The sequence below is a fragment of the Chelonoidis abingdonii genome, chromosome 8, assembly GCF_003597395.2.
Source record: "Chelonoidis abingdonii isolate Lonesome George chromosome 8, CheloAbing_2.0, whole genome shotgun sequence".
NCBI classification, from domain to species: Eukaryota; Metazoa; Chordata; order Testudines; family Testudinidae; genus Chelonoidis; species Chelonoidis abingdonii.
The window spans coordinates 2665161-2689764 of record NC_133776.1 but is presented as its reverse complement, the minus strand read 5'-3'; the positions used below and the strand labels follow the sequence as shown (position 1 = coordinate 2689764).

At 49.1% G+C, this 24604-nt stretch overlaps 1 protein-coding gene across 1 annotated transcript in view; it reads right to left on the bottom strand.

Moving 5' to 3' along the window:
* Positions 1 to 222: 222 nt before the first annotated feature.
* Positions 223 to 24604, bottom strand: part of MB21D2 (Mab-21 domain containing 2) — an 82522-nt gene continuing 58140 nt past the window's right edge. The window contains exon 2 of the mRNA XM_032777340.2: positions 223 to 1761. Coding sequence (XP_032633231.1) covers positions 497 to 1761 — 1265 coding nt within the window. The 3' untranslated portion in view covers positions 223 to 496. The remainder of the gene's footprint in view (positions 1762 to 24604) is intronic.

The window sequence follows — 24604 nt, the reverse complement described above, 5'->3', positions numbered from 1 at the left end:
GTACATTCACCATGGCGGGAGGGGGGTGTTAGTCAAAAAAAAATGCCAAGTAGTGCTTCCCAATCTGGAATCTCACCCAATTTCTTTATGGTGCTGGAAGCTCATGGAAAGAAGAACTGAATTTTTTTACGTAGAGGAAGGTGAATTCTCTCCTCCCCTCCCAAACAAGTTGTGAATAATTATGGAGGCTTGGAAAAAAATTAATGATGTGGGCATATGTGTTTATGGTTCAAGTTCTCCTTTTAAAAAATGACACACAAAACCAATGGGGGGTGGGTGAGAATCAAAGCAGCATATGAAATAGTAATATACTGTTTCAAAGTCTGCACTGTCCTGCAGAACCAGGAATTATAACCTGTTCATTTTGTTCTTGACAGATCCAATCTACACTGGATATGTAAGAAACAAGGGACTGTGTCACCAAAACACAACCTACACACTGTAAAGTCTTTTAAAAAAATAAAAACAAAAACCAAATATAAATGTTGGCGAAAGCTCAGAAAAATTTATCGTCGATTCGGAAATGGGGCCTCGTGACGTCGTCTGGGTTGATAAAGACGGAGATGGATTTCCCCGGGTTCTCTGTCACCAGCTGTTGCAGTTTTTTGGCTAATCGGTCATCAGGCTGGTTGGAGTCCCCTCCGTCTGACTGTGGGGAGGGGATGCTGCTAGTGCTGCCTCGCCTTTGGAGCTCCAGTGTTAGCCGGTTAGCAGCTTTGACGTGCTCAATGGCAGTTCGGAGGTGCTCTGCAGGATCCGAGCGGACCGAGGACAGCTTCCGGGCATGCAGCATGACCGTCTCTTCAGACAGGTGCTCCAACATGTTGCACTGCGGGATGAAGTAGTTGGGGCACATCTTATTGACCAAGCAATGTTGCAGATCATCAATGAGGCCCAGTAAGAAGTGGGCAGCATAATCCTCTTGAGCCAAGTAGTTGGCTGGTAACCGGTCGCAAGCCCACAGCATCATGCTCCGCAGGTGATACGGACTAATGGCTTTAGGGCGGGAGAGTAGTTTGATGATGATCGCTTTGCAGGCCTGGTAGGCTTGCATGAGGCTGCTGGAAATGCACTTCTTCAGCTGTACTTCGCTCCTGGCGAATGACAGCCTCCACTCATTGTCCTTCTTGCCTTTGTAGGAACAGGCAGGCACTAAGTAAAACCCACTAATGACTTCTTCCTCTGTGATCTTCCCATCCCAGAAGTGGTTCTCCATCAGCCAGCTCTGGGCCACTGCTGGCCACCCTTTGAAAGACACCACAGGGACAATATCATATAGCATGCGGCTGCTGCCCACTCCCAAGATGATGGATATGATAGTTCCATTCTTTTCCACCTTTTCTACTTTGGGCATCCCTCGCTGCGGCTTCTTCTGGATCTCAGACAGAACGATGCTAATGGAATCATAGAACCAGTCCGCCACTTTCGTAGGAGAGAAGAAATAATTGGTAGCCCCATTAATATGATCCACAATTGTGCAGCAGTCTTTCCATTTACTTATAGTCCCTTCATCGAACAGCCGAAGGCTGAGCCACGAATGGCACAGAGCTGAGTGGCGCATGTCCAGCGTGACTGGCTGGTTTCGGTCGTGCAGTTTCAGTGCTGGCACCAGGAGGGTGAAGTCCATGTCGTAGTCTGTTCCTCGAGCGTAAACGTTTAATTCGTCGAGATCGAGATCCACCACACCTTCCCGGACCCCGCCTGAAAGGAGCAGGTACTCGTTGGCTACTGGGAGCTTTTGGTCCAGCTTCTGCACCATCCCTGCAAGAGAAGCCAGAGTCATTTCAGAAAGTGGGACAGATTTTTGGATTGCATGTTTAATTCACATTAAAAGATATCGTGTGTCAAAGATGACATACAACCACCATGGAAATCCAGCACTGATCACATATTCTACAGGAAACATGAGTCTGAGATCTTGTCTAGAAGAGTTAGTGTAGCAAGCTGGGGTGGAAATTTATAGCGCACCGGTGTGCCACACACTAACTGGCCCTGTGGACCCTGCTACTACATACTAAAAGTTCCCCAGCATGCTTGGACAGCAGCAGGTCAATGCACACTAGTGAACTTTCAGTGCACGATAGCAAGGTCCACATGGAAGTTCAGTGTGTGGCAGACTACTGTGCTGTACACTGACAGGCCCACTTGCCGTATGCTAACTCTCCACCCTGACAGCCCTTGGACAGTGCACCCCTGCCAAGGATAAAGCCAGTCCGTGCTCCCACCAAAGTCAACAGCAGGGTCTCTCTTGAATGCAGGGATATGTTGTCTTGTTAAAACAGACTGATTCTGAAGGTCATACTTAGCAGTACTGGATGGAAAGAGCAAAGGGCTTTGACAAGACATCGTCAAGCTATTTCTAGGCCTAAATGTAATTCCTGTTAAGCCCTGTCAAAACCAGAATTTAGCTGTCTAGCTACTAGGGCTCCCGTCGCTGAGTAGCCAAGCACCTCCCACGAATTTCAAAATCTGAACATTTAACACTGCCTCTCTCTCTGTCCATACCCCTCTTGTTCCCCCAGGAGAGGGACAGAGCTGGATTAGCAGGTAGGTTTTTTGGTTTGTGTTTGAGTGTTTCTGTGGAACTTACAGGGAAAGCTAAGCCAGAGAAATGGACTTTGCCTTTAGTTCTGAATTCAGAGAGGTCTGTGGTTGTTTTCCCATCTTTTATGAGAGAGAATTTCACAATAACTCCACTCTAACACCCTGATTAACTTAATTTGGAAACTAATCCTTCAGGCTGCAATAAAGGTGGCATTCCCTGAATTACCTGCTTAGCTCCCAAGCCAGGCATGTGAACACTGGGCTTCTACCGTCTTTGCTAAACAAACCAAACCAAACTCTTTTGCCCTCTATACAGTGCAGAAGTTAAATTTTCTCATATTTGATGAGTTTTTAAAAATGTTAAAAACAACAAGAGACTTAATCACTGCAACATTCAAAAGAACAAAACACCACACTGCACTTGATTTCTAAATTAACTTAAAATTTTAGGCTTAAAATGTAGCTCTCTTTTGACCATTCACCGTTTGAAAGTCAACGTCACTATTTGAGTTGGTCTTGTGGTTAAAGGCTCAGGACTGGGAGTTACGTTTTCCTCAGGTTCCCTGAATAACTTCAGGCAATTCAGTTAGCCTGACTGTGCCTCAGTTTCCCATCCGTGAGCTGGGGATCATGATACTCACCCACTTCATCAATGGTTTTAGTTTGCTTTGAGATTGCAGTTATAAGATACTGGACATTTGCATTATGTCCCCAGACCCCCGATACGTACTACACACATTTTGAAGTGTCACTCTGGGAGTGACATTTCTTGGTACACATTTTAAAAAGTAGCCTCCATGCCCTGCTTCTTTCCACCTACATTACTGATACCAGATTGAACCCTTCCGCTAGGATGACACGAGGTTTAAACGGGAACACAAAGGAGAACAAGTTGGCAAGGAGGGGGAGCAAGGAGAGGAGAAGAGGAAAAGCAGTTGATCTTTAACTAAAGGCCATGCAATATGGTGCCAGAAACCACAAAGGGACACTTCACTGCAAGGGTGAGAGCACTACAACACCTGGCTGAGAGGGTTGTGTGTGTGGATGGGAAAGGGAGACCCTGGGCTCTCTCTGCAGTGAAGACAGACTCTACTCACCCTCTGGACAGAGAGTTGGCTCTGAGTCTTAACACAGATTCCCGACAATTCTGCCCCACATTTAATGTTTCGCCTCCATCTCCATTCAGCTTTTAATTTCTTCCTGGAGAACTGAAGTTGCTTCCTGTAAGCGCCCTTCGCCATCCCTGCCCCAAGTCGGGGTGACTTTCCTGCCAGCTGACAGCCACGGCCATGGTTCTCTCCCCTCCACACAGTCCTGGTCTCAGGGAGAGAAATGGCTCAGGAAGAGCAGGAGATGTCTGGCCTCTCTCCCTGCAGCCCCTGCTCTGTGATCTCCCCATATGTGGCCCCTTTAAGGATAACCGCTGCTGTCACCCCCGAAGGTGGTTTGGGGCGCTTAGTTACATGGTGGGGTGTATTATCCTGATGGGTGGAGCTGGGGAGCAGGCCTGTCTCCCTGGGCCAGGTAGCATCACTTACTCCTACCTAGTGTCCAAAAAAAGGCTCATTTGTAAAGTGCACCCGACGCAGAGTCCTGCTGAGCAGAGCTCACTGCCAGACACTGCCCTGACACTCTGCTTCCAAACACTTGCTTTTTAGGGCGGAGTCATCAGCCAACCTACCCAGCCATGCAGGGGGGGGAAGGGGACAAGGCACCCACTGACTCTCCTGCCCAGGCTACTCACACCATGGGGGTCATGATGAGAGGAGGAGGAGCAGCCACCATTAGGCTGACAGTCCCCCTCCCTTTCCAACACACCAGGCAATGCACCCTCTCCGTCTTCACCCCCACAACACACCCGCCAGCAGCGCCGAGCCAGGGCAGAGGGAGAAGCAGTCTGCACTGGCTGTAAGCCTGGCAAAGTTTTCTCCCCCCAGTGAGCAGCGCCAGAACTGAGACTCAGACACAGTTAACTGGATCCCTGCTCTGTTCCTGTGCTAACCCTACATACTGCCCCTTATGCAGGACAAGTTGCTAGGTACCAGTCTTGCCTGTAGGCTGGTCCAAACACTCCCTCTGACACCCAGGGCTACAAGGTATCTCCCCTCAAGGGTAAGTTTTCAGATATTCCTGGGGCCCGGATGTAAGAGAATTCTATGGAAATTACTCTTAAAACCTGCAGAAGTTGATAAATATAGGTTTCCTAAATACTTTTTGAACCGTGCTACAGGAGGGATAAAAATCACCTACTAAATTCTATAGGATGGCCCCAAAAACCTACGTACCGTACAAGAGAGATCACAGCATTACAACTTAGTCCTGTGGAGCACAGAGTCCCTGGCTGGTACACCCCTGCTCTCGGTGGAACAGTACTCCAGCGAATATTCCAAACAGAAAGACTATTTCATTGTTTAAATCTACGTTCAAGAATTCTGCCCAGTTAAGCATGTTAGCACGGAACACTTATTTGGCACTTTCAGCATCACCAACTAATTGTGTCTGATATACAGCAACCAGCCAGACTCACTTGGAATGTTCTATATAAATGCAAATGGGGCTGGCCATTTCTCTGTAGAAAAATACAAAAAACTGGCTGCAAAGACAGAAGAATATTTAAAAAGCAAAATACACAACACTAGCCCCGTCTGAGGTTTAAACCCACCAATATTCAGCACATCCAGAATAGACAGAGAGAGAGAGAGAGACAGACAGACAGACACACACACACACTTTGTGAACCTTTACAAGCTGTCGTTTGTCTTCCCATGTTAGGGGAAGGTGATAGATAAAACCAACCAACCAACCTTCAAACCTGTGGGGCTCAGTAGGGGCGATAGCTGGGACAGGGGAAGATGGACCCATCTGTGAGCCAGATGTGGCAGGGCTCGCAGCAATTGGGCTCAGCTGGGAAGAAGCCTCTACTGAGCCCAGGCTGTGGTGCGATCACAAGAAGTTGCAGCTTTGATAGGGCTGAAGCCCCCTGGATACAGTGAGAGTACCCCCGACCATCTCGCATCCCAGCTCACGAGGCCCCTCTGCTCCCCTCTGGTAAAACAAAATTGGAAGTGTTTATTTCCCACTGTAAAGCTGTCTGAAAGGCCAGCAACCAGAGAAAGCTTTTGATAAGCAGTGTGCAATTCCTCTAGAGACAAGAGCCTGTGTGTGAGCTCCATTACCAGGCTAGTCTACAAGTTCTCAGAAATTTGGAAGGAGAAAGTGTAATGAATCACCAGCCACTCTTTTCCTTGCAGACATCTGGATCTACTAGCCCATGGGGAACTGCGAAGTGTCCACACAATGGCTACAGGAGATGAACCATCAGGCTGTCAAAATCTCTCTGTCTGGAGAGCTGCAGATTTTAAATCCAAGCCCATCTGAAGCTTGCATCCTTTCCCCTCCAGACACTGCAGCATGAGCATCCACTGATCAAAACCAGCAGGAGCTCTAGCATTCAGCCAGAGAAGGAAGCTTCATGAGTGGTTAGGACCAGCAGTGCTGCTAGATTTGAAGACCACAAAGTAGGGGTCTGAAACAGGGTCTCCTCAATTTAAAATTTACACAAGACGTAAATGAAAGGCCCTGTGAAGAGCCGAGCTGGTCATGCACAAGATTCAGTGAGGTGTATAGGCGGCCTATGGACTTTGCTAAGCACTCAGACCACCCCTCTTATTCACAACTCTACTGAGTATTGGAAAATATATACAGAAATATCACATGCAAACAGGAAACTGAGCATCTTATTTTGGCATCAAGCCTCACAACCGATTGGGCCAAATACCCGTATCCAACGTAGCAAATGCAGCAAAGAGTCCTGTGACACCTTACAGACCAACAGATGTATTGGAGCATGAGCTTTCGTGGGTGAATGCATGCATCCGACAAAGTGGGTATTCACCAACGAAAGCTCATGCTCCAATACGTCTGTTAGTCTATAAGGTGCCACAGGACTCTGCTGCTTTTACAGATCCAGACTAACACAGCTCCCCCTCTGATACCTGACAAAGTAGCAAATGTATACCCAGCTGAATCAGGCCAATCCAGCCTAGCAAAGCTGGGAATATTAACGAGGCAGGATATGGTCAAAGTGAGCCAAAGTCCTAGGATTCGAGAGACAACAGTGGAAGGCTGGGCATCAGGACTCTTGCTCTGGGAGCAGATTGAGGTTTTGAGATTACAGAAAGTGAAATATGACACGGTCCCTGTTTGAATCATCTTCAGGGACTGAACCCAGGACCTGTGGGTGCAAGAGCATGAGCCTCTACCACTTGGGATCAAAGCTCAGATCACTCAACACTAAGGCGGGAGGAGTCATAACCTCTGTCTATGGCCTTGCTGCTAGAGGGTAACACGGAGTGGGATTACGGAAGTACTTAGTTTTGGCATGTTCCCTCTGAAAGCTTGTTTGGCAAGTAGCTACTTGGCTTCAGAGACCTGGATTCTTTCCCCAGTTTGGTCTGAGGTGATCTCACAGAAACTCTGTTTTCTTACCTATGAAATTAGCGAGTACTGCCCCAAGGTATGAAATCTTGGCTCCTCTCAGGATTGTTAAACGTAAACGTATTGAAACCAGCAGTCAGTGGCAGCTCTGGGACCAGAGCCCACAGTCATCAAGCTCGTCATTTAGCACACCTTCCACTAGGCTACACTGTGTGCACGAGAGATTAATTGTTAAAATAAATCACTGTCCTTTTAATAGCAGGAAACGTGATCTATTTTTATTCCCACCTCCTGCAGGGGAAAGAAGGCAGAGCATTACAAAAGGAAGAGGAGGAGGGGCGAGTTTTACCTAACTTTTCCTTTTGGGATATATCCTCGAATGAACTGGGATGCTTCAAGGCACAAGACACACCATATCCTGTACATTAAGAAGCAATGCAGAGAAACTCTCAACCCATTACGGTATTTCAATATGAATTGATTTCACAGTAGCCACTGTGTGTGCAGGGCTCTGCTTCCGCCCAAGGAGATACTTCATGCATATAAGCAGATTTACAGTTTCCTCTATAAAGAAACTGACCATGAAATAAAACACCCACGTCTTTTCAGACATCCATTCATTTCCTGATCTTTCATCTAGTCCTGATGTCTTAGTTAAAGCAGCTGTGGCTAGAGAGTAAGGAAAGCAAGCACCAGCCTGAAAAAGGGAGGTAGGCTATGCTAATAAGACCAACCTGGTCTCATCAGGTTAAACCTTGTGACCTCCAGTGCAGCCCCCAGAGTGCTCAGAATGCAACAGAAAAGCCATATTTCGGCTGCATGGGGCAGAGGAAGAGCCCTCCAGAAAGCATACGGCCCAGTCCCTTGTGTGCTCTGGATAAGAATCAGAATATGCACTGCTTCTCTGGACCAAGCCGGGGCTCCAGGGGCTAGATCTGCCATGTTTCCATCTCTGCCAGGTTGGCAGCAGGGAAAGTTGCATTGCAGATCCTTAGTGGCCTGCTGATGGAAGGAGCAGAAGGGACATACCAAGCGAATGTGTACCCTGGGCCAAGCTCCCCCATATCCAGTGTCACCCACTGCTCAGCCTGGACTATCTCCTCCAGGCAGCATGCACCTTGAGCTGCCATATCTTCCCCTTCCCAGCAGACGATCCACACACGCTGTCTCTTAAACCAGGAGTTAACATTGTCCCTTATCAGATTGTTTCCCCCACCCGTGCCTGTTTTATAGCCTACTAGGATACAGGGCAAGCACTAGTCCACTGAACTCTGCAGCCGAGCGTATGGCCCAGAGCTGGTAAAGGATTGCTGTGAAAGCAGCAGCAGTGAACCTGGGACTGCAGGGAGGGTGGGGGCTGGTCAGGAGGGAAGAGCTCAGAGACTTGCTAGAAAACAAACGAGAGTTTATGGGAAGCAAGTGCCTGCAGCATGCTGGCAGCCGTGCGCTGGAGTTCAACAAGAAAGCTGTGCTAACCAGCCATTATTCTTTGCTACTGTCCTTTCTCCAGTCACCTCTTGACTTCGCCATCAAATCTGACCTGAGGCGAAGCACAGAGCCACATAGCATCAGCTTAGCTGCACCACATGATAATCGTCCAGCTTCTGCCCGAGCCCTCATGTAGCTTTGAAAGAAACAGCCCCCTGGCGCATCCCAGAACACCACTGCTGCTGGCTGCTCAGGTCTGGCGTAGGATTTGGGTGCGTTCTATGGAGACTCACTGACCCTGGGACACTCCCAGAACCATTCATGAGGCAGCGTTAATGCACTGCTGGCTCACACCGACAGCCATCACTCCTGAAGTCACACAAAGCAACATCTCAGCTGCTGTTTAAAACAAATGCCCATTTCTAGGCCACACTGTTGGGAAGAAAAGTGTGACCATGGGACCCAGGTGTGGAAGACGCAGAAGTGCCTGCCTGAGTCTGCACAGGGCCTGGAACCGTCTGAGCGAAGGATGGGTCTGGCTCATGCATCTCAATGAGGTGTTAACAACCAGGCCGAGGGGCTGTGTGTGGCAGGTGGGGAAAAGTTCAGCGTGCCCAGAGCACCCAGCAGGTACAGCCCAGCCGCTGGAGTACGAACTGGGAAAACTGCTTGCTGCCACTCAAGCCCTGTTAGGCAGCTAGGGGAGAAGGTGACCCCTGCAGATATCTATCCTTGCTGCCCCCAAGGGGAGGGGGTCCCCGCCGCTGCTCCTGGGGAAATAAAGGGGCACTGGGCTGCTGTCTCTTGCACCTTGGATGAGAGGGGAGCTTCCCCTGCCCGCCACTGCCATGGTCTGGCACAGCCTAGTGGTTACAGCATGAAACTGGGAGTCAGACTCTTGGGTTCTCTGCCAGTTCTGCCCGATCTGCTGTGTAACCTCAAGCTCGACACAGCCTCTCCTTGCTTCACTCCCCGCATCGTTCATGTAAAACCATTTCACTTCCCCAGGCAATTCTCACACTCAGCTGCTAGAAGAAATGCCATGAAATTCTAATCAACAAAACATCAGCTCTGTCTACAGCGCAAGGGCTGTGTCCCCGGCAGCCTTTCTGAGCTAGCTAGAATCCAGCAGGGCAGGTAACAACACGGAAGACAGGGCAGCATGGGCAGGTACCAGATCGGCACAGACCCTAGGTACGTACTCTGCTTCTCAACTCGCTCAGAATTACACTGGACGAGAGGCTGGATATGAGTCAGCAGTGTGCCCTTGTTGCCAAGAAGGCCAATGGCATATTGGGTTGCATTAGTAGAGCATTGCCAGCAGATCGAGGGAAGTGATCATCCACTGGTGAGGCCACACCTGGAGTTCTGCATTCAGTTTTGGTCCCCCCACTACAGAAGGGATGTGGACAAATTGGAGAGAGCCCAGTGGAGGGCAACGAAAATGATCAGGGGGCTGGAGCACATGACATACAAGGAAAGGCTGAGGGAACTGGGCTTGTTTAGTCTGCAGAAGAGAAGAGTGAGGGGGTATTTGATAGCAGCCTTCAACTACCTGAAGGGGGTTTCCAAAGAGCATGGAGCTCGGCTGTTCTCACTGGTGGCAGATGACAGAACAAGGAGCAATGGTCTCAAGTTGCAGTGGGGGACGTTTAGGTTGGATATTAGGAAACACTATTTCACTAGGAGGGCGGTGAAGCACTGGAATGAGTTACCTAGGGAGGTGGTGGAATCTCCTTCCTTAGAGATTTTTAAGGCCCGGCTTGACAAAGCCCTGGCTGGGATGATTTAGTTGGGATTGGTCCTGCTTTGAGCAGGGCGTTGGGCTAGATACCTCCTGAGGTCCCTTCCAACCCTGATATTCTATGATTCTATGAAGCCTGTTCTGCACTGTCTTTACCACTACTGTTCCCCGCACTAGCTGGATTCAAGCTAGCTCAGGCAGGTTAGCCAGCACACAGCTTTCATTACATAGGCATGTCCATAGTCATTTACAGGAGTGCGAGAGCTGGCAGTTTGCAGTTCTTTGGGAATCCTACACCAAACAGTAAATACTGGGGACTGTTCTCCCTGCTGCAGGAAGGAACATTCTGCAATGGAAAACCCACGGCAGCATTCTCCCACGTCCCCTAGAGCAGCGGTTCTCAAACAAGAACTACACCAAAGGAGGTGTGGGAACATGTCACAGGAGGCGCAAGCTGTCTGCTTATTTACCCCCACCCCTCGTCTGTTAGCCCTGGGTGGCTGGGGGTCGTACAGAAGGGCCAGGAGCCCTCCCCTCTCCTCAATCCCTCTCAGGCTCTCCTCCATTCAATTCTTCAACCTGCAGGCAGCAGGGCTCTGGCTGTCAGCCCCGGGGTGGCAGTTGCACAGAAGAAAGGGTGGCAATGGGGCATTAAGTCTGCTGTGAAAAGTGATATTGACAGATAACACTTTTCAAATGGCCTCACTTCTGTGCTGCTGTGGCCCTGCCTTAGCCGCCGCTCCGGGCCCTGCTTTCCTGTACTTGTGGGGCCGGGGAGAGCGTAAACAACTACAGACACAAAGAAGTCGGACCGATGAAATATGTTTGAGAACCACTGCCCTAGAGTGACTCGCACCTAATTCCAGGGGCTTCATTAAAGGAGGCTGATGTGTCTGCTTTAGTGCAAGCAATGTGCTCTCGGGGAAGGTGTGCACAGCTTCTTCCATTCCTGTTGCTAATTGTAAATCTATTTGTGAGCAGTGCAAGTTCTTATTCTACTGAGCAAACAGAAGAGTGAGCTCTTTAAAAGAGTCTTTAGTTACAAAGCGCATGTTAGGGGAGTGCTGACAGAAGCACCCTGGCGGGGAGTAGGGGGTCAGGATGGAGAAAATAAACCATGTGATGCCAATTTAGTCCAATATGGGAGGCAAGCCAAGCAAGCAATTCTTTGCGGATAGCTATGCCGGAGCCCTATAGATTTTTCTCCTTTTAGCCATCTTTTGAGAGCAGGCTGCAGAACACACGGCAGGTAACTAACACTCTTGTTTTAGAAGACAAGCTTTTATCTCAGTGCTTTCTTTACAAGATTGGGAAAAAAATGGGACACTTCTTTTACCTGCATGCCTCTGTCAGAATCCCTATGTGAGCAGATATCCTGTACTCCAAGGCCTAATGGGGACAGGAAAAACGTAAATTAGACTCTGGGAGTCAGATTCTGATCACCAGCTCGTGGTGCAGGAATCACGCTGCTCATCCAATGGACTTACTCCAGATTTTCACCAGGGAAGCTGAGATCAGAATCTGGCCTTGAAAGCAAAGCACAGAAAGAGGATCACAACTTGAACAGAGGGATATCATGGTTTGAATAAGGACCATGAGTTCGGAGGGCAGTGGCCAAGCAGGGGAGAATGGATAGAAAAGACATAATCAGTAGCTCGATGGTACTCTGTTCAATGTTAGAAAGCATTGTAGATTTTACCCTTGACATTTGTTTCCTTGACATTAGGCTGCCGTTTATTTCACCAGAATATGATTTCTCATAAACACTCAAGTTACCTTCTCAGTCATCACTGTTCCACTGATGGAAATGCACCTTCTACAACCTGCACGGGTCATTAAAAACCAAATGGCGACAATTCTGTCTTAGGATACCTCTGTGACCCAGTTCAAAAGGCATCTTTTATTCAACTGGGCAGGAAACATGATTCTTCCACAAACAAAAAAACCCCAGACCCACACACCTTGAATTCCCCTGTCTGGAGCCAAAGAAAGCTAGGCTAAAACACTGACGTCTCTGACAAAATCTTTGTTGAATTTGATGGGACAAAAAGTGGCTTTTTACAGACAAGGCACCGGTAATCTCGCTCAGTCTCTTTTTTAGGGTGCGTTTGACTGCCGCTCTCTTTCAAAGTGTGTGTCATTAAATGAACGTGACCTTTGAAGGAGAGCTCAAGAGAATTTTGTTTTTTTATATTATTTTGGGAAACTATTTTTAAACCTCATGTCAAAAGACATGTGTTGCTACCTTGTGGAAATTGTGTCATGTAAAACAAGGAGCATAAGCCAATAGGAAAGAAATAATGACTCGGAAAGAGTCAAGAGCTGGAGAGGCCAGCCATCCAATTCACGCACACGCCCGCCCCAAAATAAAGCTGCAGCTCTAGGATTAGGATACAGAGCAGTTAGTGCATTGAATTGATCTTTGACTTCACCAGTAAATATTTTGGGCAGCATTTTCATTAAAAAAAAGTCTGAAAAGAAGTATTCACCCCAAATCACTGCACCCTCCAACTAACCGCTTTAAGCTACAGACGTTTGCACCACAAGTTCCTACCTAACTGGTGCCCTAGTACAGCATTTCTCTTTTTTGATTTTTCCTGCCTCTCAGCATTGCTGCAGAGATTGCATTCCAAATAAGCTCCACAAGGAATACCAGAACCCACTCATGCCCCTGGCGGGCAAAAAGAGCCCAGTTCTGCCCTCACATACACCCCTGGGGAGCTGCTTAGGTGTGACCAAGGGGGAGGATTCAGCCCAGAAGGTTTTGCTTTGGAAGAGACTCAAGGAGTTTACTCTCTTGGGACTCAGTCCAGCAAGGTGATTGAGCTCTTTGAAGAAGGTACTCAGCAGGATTGGGCCCCTTTGACTTGTATACAGGACTTCCAGGCCCTGCACTGCTAGCAGCTTCTCTGCTCTTCCCAACCCCTGGTCAGCTCCTCAGTCATGTGGCCTGACAGCTGCTGTGGCGTTAGCTCAGCCCTGGTCTGCAGCTCATCTGTTCCCTGATGCAGCTTTCACCACGCACCAAGCCCCACCTAGCGGATAGTCTCTCCACCTTCCCCACCACGCCAATGCCAGGTCTGCCAGTTCAGTATGGGATACTGGTGAGAGCTGCCCTCCTGTGGTATCATGCGGGACACTAAAACAGAGGGCTGCTGCGGCTGTACCTGGGAAGAGACTGAAGTCTGACTTCAAAGCCCTCAGTGTTTCATGCAACATAAACCCAGCGCAGGTTCCAAACTGACCGGTGGCTGCCAGGTGCCTCTGCTGGCAGGTCCAGCAGCCTCCCAGCGATGGTCACAGCAATTCTTTACACACACAAGGAACAAACTCCACTCTCAGTCACGCCAAGGAGAGGGCACGCAGTCCCGTCAGGTCAGACTTTGACCAGAGTACGCACAGCACTCGGGGTTTCTCCAGGACAGTTTACTGCCCTTGGTACACACGGTTTGCTATCTGTGCCTCTAGGGACTAGAAGACAAATAGCTAAATGAATCCACAGAGCCCTGTTTGCAGACAGCTTGCGTGGGTTGTGCTCACAGAAACACAGCCACACCCACTGTGCTCCCCTCCTTTAGATCGGTGTGAAACCAGGGGTGCACTGAATGTGGGAGGCAGTGGGGCTTAGAGATAGTGCCCCCAGCTGGGGCTCAGGAGACCCAGAGTCTATTCTTGGCTCTGCCACTGGCCTGCTGTGTGATCTCAAGCAAGTCACTTCAGTGTGCCTCAGTTTCTCTATCTGTAAAATGGGGATAGGGATACTGGACACCCTCTGTACGACACTCTGAGATCTGCTGATGAAAACTTCTATATAAGAACTAGATATTGTTTTGCTGCTGCTGGGCCTGTACATGGATATCTAGCATGCATAATTTTTGTCTCCAGTGATCCAGCCATGACATTCCACTTCCGTACCCAAGTCTGGCGGTTCTTTATGGAGACTACTGTGACACTGCACCCCATATTCTTCACAGCAATATTCTTACAATTATGGCACAATAAGCATAGATATGAGCAAGGGAGGAAGGGAGGGGTAGCTCAGTGGTTTGAGCACTGGCCTGCTAAACCCAGGGTTGTGAGCTCAGCCCTTGAGGGGCCATTTAGGGATCTGGGTAAAATCAGTACTTGGTCCTGCTAGAGAAGGCAGGGGCTGAATTCAATGTCCTTTCAGGGTCCCTTCCAGCTCTATGAGAGAGGTATATCTCCATATAATATATGATTATTTTATATTTTTTATATTGTACAAGACGGGTCATGTAGGTGTCATTGGAAAAGTGACGATTTGCTGACTATGATTATCCTATTTGTATGCATGTATCACTTTCGTATCTGCAGCTATAGATATTGATGAGGGATCTGTAGTTCAAATGGGCTTAGTCTGGGTGTGTGCCTGGGGGTTGGGGATTATCTTGGCCGTAGTCTCTCTATGGTTGGTTCATGCAGTGGCTGGTCAGCCTGCCTGTAACTGCAGCTGGGGGTGTCGCTGCCTGTGTGGATGCTGGAGGAAGTGTAGGGCCAGGAGAGGGGCTGCAGCTTGTCACAGCAGCCCAGTGTGAGAGGGAGCCCAAGCTGGTGAGTCAGAGGGCTCAGTGGTACCCCTGTTACAGGTGATACCCCACGGGGAACCCGCCGCAACTCCTAGAAACGTGGGCCTGCCACACCCATCACCGCTACATTCCTGTTCTGAAACAATCCTTCCTGGCTACTGGGCAACACAAGGAGATGGGTCCTTCCCCTCACCAATTCTCCCATAAACCACCCGGCAAGAATAACTGTTTGTCTACACTAGAAATGCGACAGCGGCTCACCTGCAGTGCTCCAGTGTAGACCAGAAGTGGGCAAACCACGGCCCGCAGGACCGTCCTGCCTGGCCCTTGAGTTCCCGGCTGGGGAACTATCCCCGGCCCCTCCACCGCTGTCCTGCTCCCCTGCAGCCACGCTGCCGCGTGGGCAGTGGGTCAGCGAGTTCCTGCCAAGCAGCACAGCGGCGTATCTGGCTCTGGCCAGGCAGCGCGGCTGCCACGACAGCTGCCGAGCGCAATGTAAAGGGCGGCGGGATGATAAGGGGTTGGGGGGGGGACGCTCAGGGGACAGGGGCGGTTGGATCGACGAGTCCAGGGGCAGACGGGAGATGGTTGGATAGGCGTGGGAGTCCCAGGGGGGCTGTCAGGGGGCGGGGGTGTAGATAGCGGTCAGAGCACTCAGGGGACTGGGAGCAAGGGGGTTGGATGGGGGTGGGGTCCCTGGGGCGGTTTGGGGTGGGGGGTCTCGGGAGGGAGCGGTCAGGGGACAAGGAGCAGGGGGATTGGGATGGGTTGGAGGTTCTGAGGGGGCTGGTGAGGGGGCAGGAAGTGGGAAGGGGCTGATAGGGAGCGGGGGCCAGGCTGTTTGGGGAGGCACAGCCTTCCCTACCCAGTCCTCCATACAGTTTTGCAAACCCAGTGTGACCCTTGGGCCAAAAAGTTTGCCCACCCTTGGTGTAGACACTCACTACAGCAACAGGAGGAGTTTTTTTCCAGTCGCTGTTGTAAATCCACTTCCCCAAGACAATTGTACTATCACCCTAGCGTGTCTACACTGGGGTTTGGGTTGGCTTAACTATGTCGCTCAGGCATGTGGATTGTTCACATCCCAGAGCAAAGTACCTGGGTCAGCCTGACTTTCTAGTGTAGACCAGCCCTAAGACTTGCTATATCCTCCCCTCCTTCCCCCTCCCGCCCCATTTGTATATGGAACAAATCATCAACAGAGGGAGACCTGATCACACCCTTCGGTATATAGTGTCCAACAACCCTGCAACAACTGCTCAAGCATGAAACCAGGAGCTCATAGGCAACCAAACCATTCTCACCCCCTCTATTATCTTATGGAGAAGTCAATGGGGCTTTACACCATGCGACAGCTGAGAGCACACTGTATGTGATGACAATCCCAGTTTACCAGCCTCAGCCAGGAGAGGCCTCAAGAGCAGGAATGGCAAGGAAGGTTCCTTGTAACATGGGCAGGAGGGAGAGAGAGATGCCCCCGTATTATCTCCTTCCACCAAAAATATCCTTGCTCCTCGTCTTCCTATCTGCGACATCTTGGACGTTCCCAAGGCAGAATCTTTTACTACAAGAGATGACCTGGTGAGGATCCCTTTAATAGTCTCCATTGACCTTAATTTTAGAACCAGAATGCGTAGCTAATATAGTGGAGGAATGTCCAGGATAATCGAATAGGCTTTGCCACCGGTACAGTCTCGGTGTTTATAGTCATTTAGAAGGTCCAGTGGAAATGAACGTTGTCATGTCAGAGCAGTGGTTTTCAGCCAGGGTTTCAGGGGGTCTGCCAAGCTGGACCAGCATCAGACTCACCTGAGGCTCAGGGCAGAAAGCTGAAGGCCAGGCCCCTGAGCCCTGCCACCCGGAGCTGAAGTCAAAGCCTGAGCAATGTAGTTTTGTGGGTGCTCCTGTCTTGTGGGGACCCAGGCAATTGCTCTGTCTACAACCTCCTAACGTCAGCCCTGGCTTTTCTATGCAGAAACTCAGTTATTGTGCACGGGTGGGAGATGGAGTTTGCATAGCACCTCTGGGTGGGGCTCAGAATGAAAAAGGTTGAGAATCCCTGTGTTAGAGGATTTGGCAGAAGGTGCTGGTTCAAGTCTATCACCAGCAGAGTGACGGTGTCACACTCATTAGCTCCATCTAGCTGCCCTCCTGGCACCAACCAGCTGCGGCGTTAACCTCTGCCCGAGAAGCAAGCACAATTAGAGAGTCAATATAACAGAGAACGTAACTGCTGCAGCTCCAGCTACCTCCACCTCATTGACAGGTGCACTGCAACACAGCGTCAATATCGCTGAGCAGTGTGGCACATCCAGAGGCTTAATACTTCCCCAATCTAAAGACTGTCTCAGGAGCTGTTACTGTAACATCCTGGTACTGCTCACATTCTGCTCTTCACAGGTTCTCTGTTTTCCACTAATCACATCCCTTCCAATACTAGAACCAACTGGCTGGTTGTATGTAGCTGGAATTGCTCAGCTGCATGGCATAGGACCTGTGCTGCTGTCAGCTAGCGGGGATTCTCCACCTTACAATCAACCATTTTCCATTACGTTACACACAACCACAGCGTGCGGCATAGCAGGAAGCAGAGATACAAGGCAGCCGCAAGCTGGCTGCAATACACTGTAAGGTCTAATCTCTTCATTCTTGATCTGTTCCAGAACAAAGCCTAGAATGGGCACAAGCACATGCCATCCCGCTAGAGAACACCTATTGCCTTGATGAGCTGGTGAGATACCAACTTCACTGGCGGAAAGATGAAAAATACCCACAGGAAAAACTATCCCTGGAATGAATTCCTTTTAGTAGCCTGTTGGTTCCCACATTCCCTTTTGCATCCAAACCCCTCCTGCCCCCTCCAGTGGTAGCACTGATTGTGCAAAAAACACAGGTTAGGGACCAGAGCAGTGCAACCATTGAGAGAACCAGGGGATTCTGTTAAGTCTCTGCACTCCTGGATTCTTCTTGAAGAAGTTCTTTGGCCAGGCAATCCAGCTGCAGCCTGGTCAGATTGCCAGTGCATTTGAGTTTGGAGCCAGCTGATTACACTGTGGTCATGCTCTCTCCTCTCTCAGTACGTGGATACCTTGGAGTTCCCACATGAAGCCAAGGAAGAACAGCAGGACAGGGATAATTTCTGACAAGCTTAGGACTGCCAAGCCAGCATATGTTCAAAAGAGTCAGGCCCCCAAAGTCAGACAGACAACTGATTTAAACATCATGAGGGTTTCTTTTGTGGGGGGGAGGGGGTGTCTTTTCATTTGATTCTGGCTTTTGAACCTTTCATGTGCACTCGGGTCACATTTTCAAACTTTTCCGTGCAAATATGAGGGCTAAAAAAAAAATTTTCATAAAAAAAAGGAAATTGAGATTCTCATGATGTCACTGACTCCAGAAGCTGGGGCATCAAGAAAAAACATCAAATATTGCCAGATGGGCTGATGTCGTTTAATTTGTCTTAGCCACAAGACCATCTTTTTTCACTACACAGCATTGCTCCGAGACAGTCAACCCAAACAGAGTCTAGATTTAGGTTAATAACGAAACAAATGCAAACTAAAGTTTGCTCACAAGAAGTGTACAGTGGAGAAGGCAGACGAAAAGGCTTAAGGTATCCGACAGATCTAGATCATCTTCACAGGCAGAACCAAAATTAGGAACCTCAAAGTAATCAAACATTTTAGGTCTAGTTTTTATAGCTGTTTTGATGGACGTGCCCTTATGGAGGCTGTGTTTCTGCAGCACTCACCATCCCCAGCACAGAAGCTGTCCCGCAGGGGGGACACAGGTGTCGGCAGAACATTCTGCTGCATATACAGCATCAGATAATAGGAACTTCACCAGTCCCCTGTCGACAACTGGACCCCACGGCGAGGAAGACCACAGACCTCCCCAGTTCACTATCTCAGTTAACAGAACTGTGTATGCCAGAAGCAGAAGCACTAACATGGCCCCTTAAGGAGGGCACTGTATTAGAAAAATCCAAACGAGGAAGCACAAATTGTGTCCAAAATCCTGTTTATTCAATCATGGCAGCTTTGGGGAAGGGCTGAGAAGAGAACGAAGCTCTGGCTTTTTAGTGGATACAAATAAAAGAGAAGTGCAGACAGGAGCTAGCAAACAAGTCACGCATTGAGCGCCCCACTCTACCTAGCTGAAGGGATCCTGCTGTGCCAGACAGCTGCTCCACAGGCCCAGGCTTTCATTCCTGCTCTGCACATACGCAGCGAGCGCTGGGGCACACCGCCGCAGAGCAGAGATGTTCTCAACAGAACAGGTGCCTTCAGCACCCACAGCCCGGCAAGTACAGAGCTCTCGATGGCCGGCCTCGCCATTGGCAGGGCCAAAGCTTAAAGAGAGAGAACAAAACCAGAGTGCACAATAAAACACTGCAGCCTGTTTATTTATCCATTCACAGGCTTTTCCAGTCTGCTCATCAATGTAATCATTAGTCACCGAAAACACTTCAATGGGCCTGTTCTCATAACACCCTGAGCAGCAGGGAAATACCGTGGATGGGGAAATCAGACCCAGAGACCTGAAACACCAAGAACAGAGACTAGAACCCATGTCTAAGTTTCACTCCAGTTCCGCAGCCACAAGGGTGCCTTGCTCCAGCCCCCTCCTCTCCCAAAAGGATCACAGGGAAGGGGGAGGGATGACTTCAGAGGAACTGCTGGGGGGAGAGGTGGGGTCCAAAGCCCTGGAGTGGGTTCCCTCTGATGGGACGAAAGCGGGATCATATTGGCCTTCAGGGTACATCGCAAAGTAGAGAGCAAGAGAGCTCGTGCATGTGCACCGTCTATATTCCCTGTCCATCCAAGTACCCGACGTGGGAACTTGTCAGTTATTTTGCAAGTCATTCCAGGCTGATGGGTAGTTTACAAGCATGCAACACATGGAGTTTCATAGGCAGTTGCTGATCTCATACCTGTTATCCAAACAGTTTAAAATCCAGGATTTAAGGGAGGGAAATATACCTGCCATTTTTTAATCTTCGCTCACCCCAAACAATCAGAGGTATATTCTCCTTTCTCTGAAGGTCTGCGATCCCTGTGGCACTTGTGAAAGATATAGCAAGACAACAGCAGTTTCCTTACTGTGAAATTACCTCTTCTATCAGCAGATGGAGCAAATGCATTGGATTTTAATGTAGGCTGCAGAGAACAGCGGATGTGTGGAAGGAGACGGGGCGGGGGCTGGGGAAGAGCTGAAAACAAGGTGGGTTAGGTTTTTCCTACTGCACTTCTGGGGAAGGAAGGAGAAATCTCTCTCTCACCGCCCACCCCTCTCCCCACCACGAAGGAATCACCCAGAACAAGTCAGAAGCCATGGCAAGGAAATCCAGGTGAAACACTAAGGCAGTATATTAGAATTACGAGAACAGAATAACTGACGGACTGAACATGTGCCAAGGGAGGATGTGGCACCACAGTCACAGGGGCTGTTCAAGGCTAGGACAGATCCCCACCTATCGGAGATCTAAGGAGCATTTTAAATCAGTTCTGCTGCACCAAATCATGGCAGATGGAGCCGAGAAACATCTTCTGTGTCAGGTCATCACAGAGCCATTATGGGTTTTCTCCCAGCATGAGAGTGCCTTACCTAGTACCATGATACCTGTGTGTGTGGCAGGGCAGGGGGCCACGAACAGGGTGATGAGAAGAAACAGGGGTGGCAAGGCGATGGACAGCATATCTAACTAGGTGTCCTGTTTATTGCAAATGAGTTGAAGAACGTCCGTACAGAATAACTGTCACGGAAGGCTGCTATTTTGGCCAAACCATCTTGCCAAGGCACTTTTTGTGTTGGTTTTATTTTAGTATTTAGTGGCTACTTTATGGTGTTTTATAGCATCATAAAATCCAAGCAGGGAACAGGCAATTGACACTGTTTATCAGATCTAGAGAACAGAACAGCCTTTGTTAGTAGCAGCATTGTTAAGAATTTATTGCAACTGCATATTAATAAGTTATGAAAAGAAACCATCATCTTTACAGGGGCAATTGCAAGTGAAATTTGATCCAAAGTTAGGATACAGGTTATTTAAGTAATAAAAGTTAAGCATTCACAAAAACCTAGCAGGAGAAATAGCTCAAAGGTTCAGTGGAAGCAAGTGATTTGAGTTAGTTTAAAATAGAAGTGACTCAATCCAAACACTGAGAAAGTGAAATAGACCCACTAGTCACTTTCACTTCAGTCTGGTTGCATTTCACTCTTTTCAGACAAAGTAAACAAACAGATTTAATAAGGAGTTACAAAGGAGAGATTTAACATTATTTCTGTTGAACTACTGCAAGCTGTTACTTATCACAGAGGCTTGGATTATAAATCGGAGGAAAAATGCAGGGATTTTGGAGTTCATTGGTTCTAGACTGAATTGATAATGCACAATTCAGAGGAGGGGGGCAGGGCTAAAACAAACATTGACAGTAAATGTGTGAATCCAGTCTATAAAGCTTTCAATTACTTGGGAGATTCTGAAATAAAATTAATTGAAAGTGCATCTAATTTAATGAGGCATTTGGGAATCAAGATTAGCGTTTCAGTTAAAGAAATTATATTAAAGTCTTGCCAATCTGACTTCAGAGGAATTCAAAATGTAGAATCTCAGCTGTGAGCAAGGTGGCCTTGGTAGAGGAAGGCTACCCTGGGTTGGGTCCCTGTGCCCACCTCCTTGTTCCCCGTGGTAGTAGCCCTGTAGGATAAGAAGAAAGGAGGCAGGTACCAGGGCATCTGTCTCTGGAACCCTCCCCTGACTTCGAGGTGGGGCAGAGGCAGTATTCTGTGGACCACAGGGACCATTGCATGGTCTGTACGTTGTAAGCGGGAGCCTGTGTGTTCAGATCAGCCATCAGCGGCTTTGTGCATCTTGAGTACGTGCACAAGTCCCTAGAGCCAGGAGACAGACGTTCCACAGGGAACCTGCAGGGGTGGAGAGCGCGTCTGGCCACAGCAAACCAGATGTTAACAGCGACATAACTGGCAGCCCTGCTGCAGGTGAAGCTGCTGGTGAGCTCAGTGGGGTCGTACAGGTCCAGGAGCAGGTTCTTAGGGTTTCTCAAGGTAGATTTAGGCCTCTAAATTGTGCTAGGGACTAGGGTCCTCATTTAAATCTCCTACTGTGGAGCTGCACCACACTCAGAAAGGGAAAAGGAGCCAGGTGCTTATTCTGCGGCCATAGGGCTAGGAATCCAGCCCTCAGCAGCACGCAGCAGTGAGAGCTTGTGTAACATCCAGATCCAGGTCAGGTCACAATGAAGAGGCAGATTGCTTAAAACACTAGAAGCAGGAAATGCAGGAGGCGGGCAGGGGGGAAGAGAACACAGTTAACGTTACCAGGAAGCCCAGCAAGGAACGCTGGGAGAGGCCGGCCTTCGCCTGCCTGGGATGCTTGCTATGTTCAGCATTTAAAGTCGCCCCAGCTTTAGCATGCCCCAAGCCACCGCGTTCCTGTATTAATGGCTTAGGAAATGGTCAGCTTTGCATTTGTTAACACTTCTGCTTGACCGAGGTGACCTGAATCCACAGAGGTTGCACCACAGGCTCTGCGCTCTTAGCTGGCCTGCGAGCCAGATGAACTCTGTGCATTTTCAGTCAGGAACCAGCATGCCGCAGCTGGCTCCAGTCAAACACAGCATCACCTACCCGCAGTGTTCAAACCTCAGGGGTGGGGCCTCCGAACGCCACGGGACCGGCTTCATCACCAAATTAAGACAAACAAGTTGGGAGGTTCTTGCCATTTGTCTATTGATTTCTGAGCTCTTAGGATGCACCTGGGTCACATTTCCAAGCTTTCCTCTGCAACCTTGAGGGCTCTAAACTTGCTCCCCTCCGCCCCCCGTTTTCAGGGGAGTGAACACTCAGATTCTCACATAGACCAGGATCTGGAACTTTGAGGAAAAACACTGAATATTATCAGAGATGGCAATAGTTTCAGGTGACGTCTTTTCACCCCGCACTAACACGTTGGAACCTCTAGAAACCTGTGCCAAAGTTCGCTCTGGAGTAAACCCAGCATGCAGTTACCTCCCACGTGCACCACCACGTCCACATAGACAACCCCACAGTACCCAGGACACAGCCAGTGCATTAGGCTGGAGATTCAACCCTTCCCGCTGCAGCAAATGCAAGCACAACTCGTTTCAGTTAACTTCGGGGATCTCTTCTGCTTCTCTGAAGTAGGACTCTGATGCCATGGATATGTGCTCATGCGCACCCCCCTCATCTCACTGCACTTTCTCACATGCACAGTTAAATCACGTGTGAAGGTTTGCAGGATGGCATCTAGGCACGTGACAAGCCTGCACTGCATCACGCCCTTCTTCTCCCATCTGATCTTTATTCTCAGTAGTTTTTCGTTAAGTAACATTCCACATTCCACTGTAACCCAGGCTCCCAGGGGCATGTGGAAAAGCTATTTGAAGCCTGAATTTAAGTGAAAGTGTTTATTTATAGACCGGATATATAGTTTACATTTCTTCTGCCTTCAGTACAGTAAACCCAGCATCAGCTCTGCATTCACTACTTATAAAACAAGCTGCTCTCTTTCCCTGTTATCACACACCTTTGATTTGCATGCATCTGAACCTCCTGAGTGAATGGGACCAAGCTCCAGAATCTCAAAGCATGTCAATGAGAGACGGGTTCCAGAATCCTGGTGTGGAGCCGTGTTTTGTGCTCCCCAGTGCCGAGGTCCAGCAGCAGGTGCATTGTTTGTCCTGTTACAACAGTGGCCATTTGGTGGGCGCGTTCCAGGCCAGGTTTTGAGTCAGGTCTTACAAAAGGCACACCTGTAACTAGAGAACCACCTTTGTCCTCCCCCTCCCCACTCCATCCACGTGGCTGTGCTCTGAAGAGTGCAGACTCCTGCACCCCTGAGCAGCAGAAATACATCATTTCCACTAAGTTCAGAGCCCAACATCTCTTTTTTGGGCAGCAGGATTTGGCCCTAGGAGAGGGTATACCTTCACCAATGACCACATGCACTGACTACCTTTAACACATACAGCCTGTTGCCAACTCTCGTGAGTCTCATGGTCTTTGGTGCTTTGCTCAAAGCCCCAGCTCCTGGAGTCAGGTGATGATGTGCAAATCTCAGCTTCCATTTACCAGAAAACCGTTTCGAGCCCTCTTGCTGGCAGAGAAACATTGAAAACATGACCTGAAATCTCAGAGGCCAGGAAGGAAATAAAGAATGCCAGATGTATTTTTATTTCTGGAGCCCAACTCAGGACTCCTGGTTGCCTGTGGTCGCCACGCTGCACCCAGTAACCAATTCCCTGTGACGCTCCCCCTCTGGACAGCCGACACCCATCCATGCCCACAGATTTATCTGGTAATGGCAATTGTGTAGGCCAACGAAGTGCGCAAGAGGCCTGACTCACTAGGCGTGGAGCCAGGGTGCAGCGCAGCCACCCTTGGTAAGCACAGCTGCGGGTTCCACGGTACCACCTTTGAGAAGCTGCTCAGAGCCTGGCCTACCACAATCCCTATGTGACGAGCAGCACAAAACCCTCTGCAGCCAGGGCGGTTTGCAATTCTAGGAGTGGCCAGGAGAGGGTAGGTGTCTCGTAGGATTGAGAGTTTCCTTTTCCCCTTTGGGGAGCAGGATGAACTGTAGTTCCTTTAAACATCCTTAAGGCTCTTACTACAGTCAATAGCTGAGCACACTGGCTTGACGTTTCCTAGAGGTGCATGTTGAAACAGGGAGCTCTGCTTTGTCCTAGGGCCTGTACTGTCTCTTTCCACAGCAGAGATAGGTATGATTCCTTGGGTGGGGAGAATGAGGCCTGGTCTACACTACGCGTTTAAATTGATTTAAAGAGCGTTAAATCGATTTAACGCTGTACCCGTCCACACTACAACGCCCTTTATATCGATATAAAGGGCTCTTTAAATC